This window comes from Zonotrichia albicollis, chromosome 9 (genome assembly GCF_047830755.1).
Source record: "Zonotrichia albicollis isolate bZonAlb1 chromosome 9, bZonAlb1.hap1, whole genome shotgun sequence".
NCBI lineage: Eukaryota > Metazoa > Chordata > Aves > Passeriformes > Passerellidae > Zonotrichia > Zonotrichia albicollis.
Window position 1 is genome coordinate 37,533,803 of NC_133827.1, and position 12,129 is coordinate 37,545,931.

General features: G+C 41.1%; 1 protein-coding gene across 1 annotated transcript in view; it reads right to left on the reverse strand.

Moving 5' to 3' along the window:
• Window positions 1-12,129, reverse strand: part of FNDC3B (fibronectin type III domain containing 3B) — a 184,442-nt gene that overhangs the window by 7,818 nt on the left and 164,495 nt on the right. The window contains exons 24-25 of the mRNA XM_074547428.1: window positions 5,527-5,693; window positions 2,637-2,764 (exon numbers count right to left, since the gene is read on the reverse strand). Of these exons, the coding sequence (XP_074403529.1) occupies window positions 2,637-2,764; window positions 5,527-5,693 (295 nt within the window). The remainder of the gene's footprint in view (window positions 1-2,636; window positions 2,765-5,526; window positions 5,694-12,129) is intronic.

Genomic DNA, 12,129 nt, shown 5'->3' on the forward strand with positions numbered 1-12,129 from the left:
AGCTTTAAAAAGTTCAGTTCTCACTTCCCATTGTCAGCTCTTAAGAGGATTTGGTTCCTGGGTGATTCCATCCCAGAGCTGCTCAACTGGGAAACCAAACCTTAGGCTGCTGGGCATTCCAGCTGTTATGCCAAACTGCAGCTCCTGCTCCAGCCCACTCCCCTAAATCCACATTAAAGCTGTGCAAACACAGAGACAATTTAATACACTTTGGAGATAAATTCTGCCTGAGTGAGCTGTGCTGGATAGAAGTGCAAGAAATAGAAAAACAAATCCAGGCCACTGATTCCTGGAATCTCCTGTGGCTTACATCCTGATTCATAAACAAGGAAGATTTGATTTCCTAAAGAGACCTGTCCCATGGCATTGCTTTTTAAAAATTATCTGCATAGACAAAGCACACAAATATACAAAAAGGAACACACTGTGTGAGAAACAAGGAAAGGAGTAGTTAGAATTTTTTAAAATACACTCTCCAGGGAGCTAAAATGTTATATGTTTAGCTCCAGCAAATCCAGTTCTTCAGGCAATTCTCAGCAGAGAAATATTTACAAAATATTCTCCCAGAGGAGGGCAGGGATGGCTATACTCCCAGTCTGGAAAAAGGAGGTTTTGAGTACTTTCATATCACCTCTGCTAGATCAAATAGTGGAAAACCAGCAGCTTTTAGGCTGTGGAGAGCTGCAAACACTGGGGTGCAGGGCAGGGAGACAGCTCAGGTGTGACAGTGTAGAGAGAAAGGACAGATTTACCCAAAAGCATATCAGTGGCTGATGCTGCATTCCATGAATGCCTGAAAATCTAGAGTGTATTTCATTGCTGCCACCCTTCAAAACAATCTGCAAAATGTTTCTAGTATAATATACCCCTTTAGATACATATGCAAAATATATTTGTCACTTGCAGGGGACAAAATATATTTAAAAATAAATTTAGGACTTGCACTTCATAGATAATAACATATCACTAACATTAATGAACATACTGGTGCCAGTATTTTGCAGTTAAATAATAACTGTAATGAAGGTGATCACAGGCACGTCAAAGCAGAGGTGAAATGTATTAGCCAGAAAGTCACTGGAAGGTGTTTCTGTATTTTATCTTCTGTGCACATTACAGGAGCTCAGAGCTGGCAGCCACGGCAGCTCATGGACACCCAGTGCTGAGACACCACCCACAGTCCTGATGGAGGAAAAACACCTCGATGGGCAAAGGTGAAACAGTGAAGTCTCCCTCTGTCCCTTGGCTGGTTATCAGCCAGCAAAGTCCCAGTGTCACCTGGAGCATCCCAGCCAGGAACCTCCTCCAGGGAGTTACTGCTGACAACTCACACAAAAACCCCTCCTCAGGCTGTGCCTCATGAAAAATGAAGACCTTCAACATAAGAAGACTCTGAAAGTATTTTTTATTTCCCTCACTGCTGTTTTTTTCACAGCACAAGCTCTGGACTGTGCAGATGAAGCCATCACTTATGTGCCAGGAACATGAAGCTGTGCCCAGCTCTCCCCAAGAACTCCAGAGCATTTTAAACACTGGGGATACATTCACTGAAGCTGCACCTGGAGGTGATACCAAAGCCTCTCTGTACATCAGGCAACAACAAAATGGCACCACTTCTCCACTTGCCACTGACATTATGAGGCCAACATAGTGCACAGGGGTTTCATTGCCTACACCAGCACCAGAAATGTTTCCTGACAAAAACAATCATTAGTCTTCTCTTTACTGTCCCCATGAATTGTCCTGCATGCTTTGTGTTGTTTTTGATAATTCATTAGCTCACAGCAGCACCCAAGAACAGCCTGATGAGGAACAAAGACACACTTGCAAAGAAAGCACTAACTTACACGTATTTTTAAGAGTTTAATTAGCACAGCAAAAGAGTCTAATTAGCATAGTATATCTCATTTCCCTAATTTGGATTTATTTGGAATCTGCATGACAACGAAAGGAAGCACAGGAAAAAGAGAGCACACAGATGAAGTGCACTGCAAATCACACAGCCAGAGGTGTGATAGATGAAATAAAAGATCTAACTGTGAATGAGCTGGTCTGTTTCAGGGGCTCTGGGGAAGTATCCACTTGTGATGTCTAATCCAGACAGACAAAGGAAAGAAGGATCAGCTGTACTTCACTGCCTTTATTTCCACAGTGACAGAAAGGACACACAGCAGTTACATGTGCAGCAAAACCTCAGAGGGGAATGAGACAGATGAACAAATCACTTAATGTGTACTTGACTGAAAACCTTGATGGACAGTCTTGGAACTGGCTTGGAAAGAGTCATCTTCTGACTTCATCTCATCTCCAGATAATGGTTAAGAGCAGCCAGCTCAGAAGCAAGCATGGGTGGACAGAATTGTAACTTTTAAAAGGTTAGTACAGTTAAAAATAGTGATTAACCACAGAAAGAACACAAATCACTCCAATAAAATAATGATGTTCTACATACTCCCTTAGGGGAGAAAACAGCCCATTACAGCTCTTAATTTTGACTCAGCCTTTACCAAAGTGCACCTGACACATCACCATAGGGTGTAATTCAATACACTACAAAGAAGTAGCACAGTGGATTTTCAAAACCATTTCCATTATGCCATCAATTTAACAATATTAAATCCAGACCATTTCCCTACCTGCTTATATTCAGATTCTCTTCCAACCAGTACCTGCAGAACATAACCAACAGGATCTCCCTTCATGGGTGGGACCATTTCCCAGGTAACTTCACAGGAGTTTCCTCCCAGCTGTGTCACTCGAGGGGCTACAATAAAAGGAAATGTGTTAATGTTTAATGTAAAGCCTGCACCAAAATCTTATTTTATGAGTACTGTAATATATACCAGAACATTTTAAAAAGGCTAGAGCACCTCTTACCAGTCAGCTCCTTGAGCTGCTACAAAGGAGGAGTGGATTTAGAGAAAACTTTCAAAACTTAATTGCAGTGCTGTGCACTGATCTTTTCAAAGCAGAAGCCAAGGCACCAACTACACAGTTATTCATAAAAGCAGCAATTCTGTGAAGTTCTGAGCAAACACCTGTGCCAGTGGAGATGCCTGTGCATTCCTCCCTTGCTACATGCCATTGAAAGAGAGAAATAATATCAAATATTTCATTCAGGAAAAACAGGAGAAGGAATGTAAGAAGAGAAGCTAAAGAATCTTCTGTATTAGAGATGAAGTCCAGCCTGGGAAGCAAAAGGACAGGCATAATTTTCAAGACTTGGACTTGAATATAAATCTGAGCCTGACATCCACTTGACCAGAGCTGCTATTTCTAGCCAGACTTAAGACTAGTGCTCTCACTAGAACTCCAGAGAAATTCAATTTGTCAGCTGTTCCAAGGCTGCTGTCCTTGGCAGAGGCTCTCTCAGCAGCTGAAAGCAAAGGGATGCTGTGCCTTGACCCAGGGCAAGCTCACAGCTCAGTCTATCAGAGCACAGACAGGGGCAGCACATTTTTATGTACAACAAAGCATCTGCCACTGGGAGGCACGAAGAAAACTGCAACAGCATCCAGGGTTCACCAACCTCTGATCAGGCAGAGCCAGCAAGCACAATGCCAAAAAAAAAAAAAAGAATAAAACTGGGAGAAACAAGTGCTGAGCACTTGTATCAGGTGGTTAACACATGCACGTGCAAGGACATGAGCTTGTTAAAGGCAATCCAGATCCCCAGCCCCACAAAAACAGACAACAGGAGGGTCTACCAAAGAAACAAATGCTGCTGCATACATTACACAAATTTTAGACTGATCTGTTACTTCCCAGGAGGAACACTTGAATCATGAAGGCCCAAATGTAATCAATATCCATTTACTTCTCTCTGCACATCTGCTAGTGTTGAGAGACTGATAATAAACGCCTTTATCTTAGCTGACAACAATCTCAATTATTTTTCCTTCTCCTTCCATCTCTCACTTCAATACATGAAGATTTTTGTCTGACACTTACAAAACACTGCCATTAACAACAAAGCTATTCCAGGGTTGGCATCACTAAGAGAGTAATTAGGAGACCTTATAGGAGAACACACACTTTCTTCTGCTAGATAAAAAGCCAAATTAAGTTTATCACATAAATTCCTTTGTATTTCTCTGAGCACAGAAGGGAATCAACACTGTCATGTGGCATGAGACCAGTCCTCCCCATGGCATCACCTCTCCTCAGCAGTGCTCACCAGCAGAGCTTTGTCATGCCCTTTTCTCTGTCACAGCCAGTGCTCTGTCAGGTACCCGAGGTCCCAGCCCACACACGACCCTGGTATTTGCACCATTGATTCTCAGCTTGAAACTCAGCCCAGGGGATGAGTCACACGTAACAGGAACTCAACAGGCAGACTGGGAGTTCAAAACAAACACCTGAGTGAGGTGAACTGAATAAAATGGATTTATAGCCAACAAAACGCCAGTGTGACATCCTGGGTCATGCCACAGGAGCTCCCTTCCCTTGGCTGGGCAGCACATCTCACACCTGTGTGAGGGTGTGCATCGGGATAAATCACCCCTGGCTAAGCATCCTCACCCTCAAACACACAGGGGTTTTTTGCTGGAGAGTGTTTTCTGCCTGGGGGTGACTGACTTAGCAGGGAAAGGCACCCCCAGCAGTGTTCTCCCCTCTCCAAATATTTGCTTACAAAAGGTGTCAAAATCACCAAAGCTGGATTTTAAATACAGAGAACCAACAAAACCTCTCTGACAAACGGACAGTTGTCTTTTCTCTCAGAAAATCACAGGGCTTGACAGGGAAGCCTTCAGCACCCAGGAGAAAAGGTGCTTTTGATTCCAGCTCAGCTGATCTGACAACCCATAGAGCAAACCCACTGCCCTTGTAACAGGCCAAAGAAGGACTAATTAGGCCTAGAACAAAAGGCCCAATTACATGAAGTTTTATAATGAAATATCTTTCACTGTGGGCTTTACTTTTGCTCCTTCCTTCCTCCTCCTCCTCAGGAGCATAATTACTTAGGATAAAATTTACACACAGTAAAAGACATTTCATTATAAAACTTCATTTAATTAGGCCTTTAGTTCTCCTAGTGGAACACATGCTGAGTTCTAAGTCTAATGTTCTAGATGTGAAATATCATAATTAATTTTATACATTAAAGGAAAAATAAACCCTGAAGGTCTACACTGGATATCAAATACATAACAAAAAAATTGAACTTTACTAAAGCTTAAGTTGGTGGGTACACACACACACTACAGCTGTGAGATCCCTTGTATAAATGCTGTGGTAATCCAGAGCAATCCCCTGGCAAACATTATTGATAGCAGCAGCATTTGAACAGTTTTTTATTACAAGAGTGACATAACCCTTATGTTGCTTGTGTGATTTTTTTGGGTGGTAATTTAGCTTCCCACTATTAAGTAACTTCACAACTCAAGAGAAACCTATAGTCAGCACAAAGTGGTTCCTCACAAGTGTTATTACATACTTATGGTAACTCTTACAACCTCCCCTCATACTTACCAATTACATAAATATTTACAAGTTACTTACACATTAAAAAACCATACTACCTACCTTTGATTGCCGGTGGGAGTGACTTAGTTGTGCAGAAGGTACAGATTTCTGAGAAAGGTCCCTCCCCAGCATCATTGACTGCCTGTATTCTGAACGAGTAACAGGTGGATTCTGTCAGCCTCTGTATCTTGTACGTGTGACTTGGTCCTCTATAAATTGGGATAAACCTGAAACAATAAAAATGAGAGTATGTAGTTACACTGGAGTGGCACTGACATCTCTGGTTATTGCACTTACCAGCTTGAAGTACCCACCTTGTGAAAACTGGCACCACGTGCCCTGCAGGGCTGTTAAACACACATATAAAAATGTCCCATTAATTACACACTGATGATGATGAGGAGGTCAGGGAAAGAAGAAGTTCATTGTCCTTTTGAAACTACTACTACCTTGTAAAATGATTGCATGAATTATCAGGAAGAACATCTGTCAGTGGGCTCCCTACCACCATGGAATCCAAATGGATTCAGCCTGTGTCCTGCTACAATACACCATGTGTGCTGCTGGTTTGCATGCATGGTGAAAACACAATTAATATGTTGACTCTCTAATGGATTTTGCACAGTAAGACACAAAGGCCATGTCTTGCAGTCATCTGTGTCATCTTCCAAAACATTTCCATTGAAGACTAAACAAGACTAAACAAGAGCACACACAAACTTGTCCAACAATGTAATACTGAACAAAATCAATGTCATTTAAAAAAAAAATGTATACAGTTGCTTAAAAGAATCTGACTTCTATTTTCTATTGCTCTGCTCAGACAAATGCTTTTCACTAACAGTTTTATGCCAGCCAGCAATTTCTAGCTAAGCCCCTGACCCCCAGGAGCTGAGCACAGTGGGGATGAAAGCAAATAAAGAGGAAGCATCCAGACTGTGCATCCATCCATTCAGCCTCCACCAGGGAACATCCTGCATGAAATAGTCCTGGCCTTGGAGAACAGAAAATTTGCTGTGTAGGATCACATACCATTTTTTTTATTATTTAGTACCCTAATTCAAGTATCTTAGCCATTTCAGAAGGTTTTAAATGACCAGGAAGCCAAGAGATATTTTCCTTTGACCTCCCTATCTAGGTGCTAGCTTTATCCTTTGGCTTTGCATGAGATGCAGAGTACAACCAATTTGATCATTTCAAAGAAACTGGCTCTGTCATTAGCTCCCAGGGACAGAAATCAATTTGTATTAAGTGATGATTGCAATCCACATAAGTACAAACAGAGATCAAGAACCAACTGTAATAAAAGGGAATATTCAGGTAGTTCAAATTGCTGGAAATGTACTCTGAGGATGTGACTTACTGAGTTTTGGTGAGAGCCACACCTTGATAGGAAACTAAAGATCTGTGCCCACACATAAAAATGTGAGGGGAGAATTTAGAGCCAATTTCCAAAGAATTGTTTTCCTAACCTTATGCTTACCCAGTTTAAGAACTCCCTGCTATCCCACATTTCTGAGGCTCATGTAAGCAGCCACAGCACTTTTCAAAAGACTGACACAAACCCGTGCTCATGGAATAACGTTTGAGATTCACTGGGTGATGAGCAATGAACACATACTCAGGACAGCATTAAGACTCGAGAGACAAGATAATCTCCTTCTGCACTTCTTGCAGCTCAATCAGCCAGTTTCTGGCTCAAAAACCACTGCACTACTCACAGGAGTGTAGAGATTTGGTTCTGACCCTGATCCAAGGGCAGCAGAGAGCAATAAAGATCCAATGCCTATTTTAGACTAATGATCTCTTTGCAATCATTTGTGGAGTAAGGTGAGCAAGAGAGGATAAATGCGTCTTCCCAGCTAACAGACAAGCACACCCTCACCCCAGCCTGGGCCTAGGTATATTTACACATTTACAGTCATTCATATGACCAATACCAATGACTCAAATGACATTTGCACCTTTTGGATATGACTAAGGTCACTAACACTCCCTAACACTGAGGAACTGATCTGGAAAAACAGTTGAGTTCCTTCTGTCATTTGGGAACTGGACTAATACTCCCAGTTCAGTTAATACCAGTACTCCCATCCAGTTCCCATCTCCACTCATTTCTAATTCTCTGTCTCTAAAAACATCTGCCAGGAAAGCAAGAACTATTACAGAGAAGTCTGAACCACAGGTCTGCAATGGAAGCACATTTAAAACTTCTGAGATTTCACCATCTCTGAAGAAAGAGGGCTTCCAATTTTCCAAGAAGAAACACTGATGGCTAAGCCAAATTCAGTTGCTGTTGGGCTTTACTGTGACACTAATGCTTTGTAATTGTGTTTGAAGATGCAGATCATAATTTAAGGCATATAATGAAGATGAAAGACTAACTTCAAAATGCTTGTGATTTTTGATAAGGTAGTATTTTCTTCATGTGTAAAGTAGGTATTTCATAATCCTCCAGGATTATTTCTGTTATTTACAAAAATATTGTAGTTCATTGATGTAGGCGGCTATAGAGATGGAACAGTCTTTTTTCACTCTCCTGGGCTTTCTTCTGGAGGACCACAACGAACTCAAGAGTTGAGTCCATCGGTGTAATTGCACATTGCTACTGTGAGGCAGCATGCATTAAAATTATCTTAACTAAGGTAACATCTTCATATGATTGCAATTTCATTTTTAAAATCTAAATCTACTTTAAAAAGCACATTTGAACATGAGTTCTATGTACCTCTGCCTTCTTGGCAAGCCTGTTATTGCTCACTGTGCTTCATCCAGGCATCATTCCATACATTGCCTGAAAAACAAGTCAGCTCTGAGCCTGTTTGCAAAGACTTAATCTCTTATGCACTGAAATGCTGACTTAATCTGTGCATGGAAACTTTCCCTGTGCTCTATCTCCCTCTCACCTTCTTCAAAACAAGACATTCTCAAATCTCAGTTGAATTCAAAAGACAACAGGCTACATACTGAACAGGCACCCTGCCTTTGAAAACATTCAGCCTCTCTGGTTACTGGCATTCTCGATACAGCTGAATTTTTTTTAAAGTTTACACATTCCACAATTAAACCTGATTTATTCTAATTTTCCAGGCTGTAGTGTTGCCTCTCTTCTCCACTAGATTAACAGTAGAGACAAAAAAGAAAGCAACTTTCTCCAGGGATGGGGGCAGTCCCCAAAGGTTACTTCTCCCTCATCTCACAGAGAGATCCCTGTTCTCCCTTCCCAGACATTCTCACTTTATTATTCATTTACCTGCACACAGCAGTGGAGAGAGAACATCGTGTCCTACAGCAATTGTTAGGGAAACACCACTGCTGTTAGTTTTTCATCAACACCCTTTTATTCCCAGTGAAGATCTTCTTGGAAGTATTTTGCATCTCGCAGCTATTTTGTTTCCTCCACTTCAGTCACTTCCAGTCAAGCAGAAGAATATCAATGTACTTGCTCTACCTCTGCTCATTAATTCCCAGCACATTTTGAGCAGCGGGTTCCCTTTCAAACTCTTGGGTTTTGTTGATATTTTGGTAACCTGTTGGTTCTTGCAAGAATTTAATTTGAAAGAAATTCTACTGTACAGCACTAAGGAAGATGGCAATCTTGGGGGAAGGCACAAAGGCTGAGTGAGCCTTGAATGATTTTGTTATTGCCTCTCAAAGTATGTGGTCAGATGTCAGGATTTTGGCTGGAGAGAAATCATTAACACAGCAGCATTAACACACAGTCCAACCTGGTGACCTGAGGCTTCACACCAGCACACAAAGGCAACTGCCTAATTAGAAACTAAATGACAAGAATTTCACAACAGCTCCTTTAATATTATTAATGCTACATCACATTATCTACACATTTACTGCCCCCACTTACTTTCTGACTGTTCCTCTAATTTGGTTGCAGAACATAATCAGACACTCACTGATTTATGTGATTTTCTCTCTCCACCAGCAGCTCTCTGTACTGTGGCAACAAGGAAAGCAAAGCTTCAAACCAAAAAAACACCTAATTCAGAGATGCAGAAGTGAAGTCAACATATTTTTTTTTTCATTTCTGCTGTATTTTAAAACATTCTGCTCAAAGGGAAAAGTTTCCCATCTGCAGCATCTCTCATGCCCACATCCATCACTGTTCCTACAACCAGTTCCAGGGTGACCCAACCTTTTCAGCTTTTCTTGGGCACTTTTCCAAGCCATTCTTTGGGATCTCCTTTTGCAGGCAGGTGCTGAGGGAAAGTAAATATAAAACAAGAGTTCTCCAAAAGAGTTTTGTGCTCCCACAGCCTCTCACAACTCTGTCTTCCAGTCCTAAAATGAGGTGTGGACCAAACAGGTGGGATGCACTGGCCCCTTTGACCTGAAGATCTGTTTTCTGGAAGATTACTTTTGGGAAGTTTTATTTATAATACATATTATATATTTTAATTGTATTATAATGTATGCTCACTACTGATATGATTTTTGGTGTTTTCGATAATAATAGTAACAACAATAGTGACAGGGTCCAGTGAAGGAAATAGTTCCTTCCCTATACTTTGAAAAGCAAAACTAAGTGAAGAACAGATAAAGGCAGGAAGAGAAGTGATAACAGATGGGAAGAGTTTGGTTTTCTTCCCTGAGTTATCTACCACATCTGCAGGCTAGACAAAGGGTATTTGCTGCCAAAAATCGATTTTTAGCCTGTTTCTACTAGATTATCTTTCATCTACTGCTGAATTTGAGTTTGTAACCCATATTCACAACAGACAGTCACTTGTCAGACATCTGGAATTATTGAGAGTTGAAGTATTTCAGCCTACAGGAGCTCCTCCAGAACAAGAAAAATTGATTTTTTTGCAAGAAGCATCTAGGCACATTCAACAGGAATGGAAGACAGAGCTGCCAAGTGCCTGACTGAAGATTGCTGTGTGCAGCCACATCTGGGGGGCAAGGAACAGGCAGGGAGGGCAATACTGAGCACAGCTCAAATGGGAATGAACAGCACTTGAATGGAAGATGTGGGAGAAATCAGGAAGAGCACCCAATGGCCTCTTGAAATTACACAGTCAGGAAGAACTGATGAGGCAGCTCCATCATCTTGTCAATAACCAACAATAATAAATAAGAGTGAACTTAAAACTAAAAGAGAACAGAGTTCAGAGCAGCAAGCCAATATTCTTACAGCCCTGCACGTGTTTATCTTCCCTCTGCAGCATCAGAGCCCCTTTCCCAGAGTTTTAACAGAGTTTATGGGCCCTGAAATGATGCTCACTGAGCACATGGGGTCCAGGCTGCTGCTGTGACTGCCCCAGGAACCTGGGCAGAGCTGGCCAAGCTCAGCCTCTGCTTCACCAACATCAGCAAAGCAAAGCTGGAACCTCAAAATGTGCCCTTGGAAAACTGGCCAGTATGATCCCGCTGCCACTAAACTGATCCTCCACTGCACTTTAGAGATTAAATATGAGAGTCATTACTCCAATCAAGGTGTTGTTTTTCTTATAAGGTTGTTACAGATGTGCAGAAAATGGTTTTTATTACAGTGGCAATCTTGGGTCTAGATGCTGCTCTTATTTATGATTTGCTGTCTGGAATATTCAGTTACCCATCAAGTCTGAAGTACCTGCAGATGTGCACAGATCAAAATGAAGGAGAAAATTTTATTTCTTACCAAAGCAGGGATTTTTTCAATATACTTATGGAGTAGCATATTATTCTGTGTCTTGCCAGCTTCCTCACAGCTGAAGCACCTCATCTCACACATTTAACATGATTTTTTGAGGCTTCACTTTGTTCCAAATAATGACACACACACATTTAACTCACACCTATTACAAATGTTGGTTTAGTCCTGCTTCCAGGAAGAAAGATGAAATGCATTAACAAGTTAACTCTCTCACACTTGGGAACAGTTCTCCCTCTTCTTTTTAATTTGCAAAGCCACAGATATCTGATCACAATGCTGCTAATATAAATATCACTATTTTAATAGCAATACTCACCTACAAAAAATGCAGCAATATGAACACAGGCTAGCTTGAAAACTTTCCTGAACATTAACTTTCTATCTAGCCAGGCCAGCAGTAGAAACTGTAGCATGCCATCTGTCTTGGTGCTCATGCCTAATTTCCTTTTATCACTGTTTTACCCAATATGAAAATGATTTTTTTCCTGCAGGTTTTTGCAAGGATATGTTAACTTATCTGATTTTGCATTTTAATAGAATTTCACAAGCCAGTAGGACTGATACATAGCAGTAATTGCTGTTAAAATGGGTGTAAATTGTCTTGATCAAATCAGGAGTGTAAACAATTTTTTAATTAGACTGCTTGAAACTTGCAGTAACCAGGGGATGATTATGCAAAAGTCATCAGGCAAGGGCAGCACATTCAGCAACTCATCCCTCTGTGTTTCTATTCTGCCTTCAAGTTACAGCAGAGCAAACACCCAGGCTGAGGCTCATATATTCAACCACTCCCTGCTCCCACCAACTGAAGGCAACTGAAGTGTGGGACAATTGTAAATGATCTTTACATTATGGTTGTAAAGAATATGTTGAGGATGTTTCTTAGTCAGTCTTACCAATGGCCCTCCCTAAAAATGTAATTACATGTGTTTATATTGATTGTGATTCTCTACACACACAAAAATTACACAATTTACCTCAGCTGAAACGTACAGTCATCTAAAATGAAC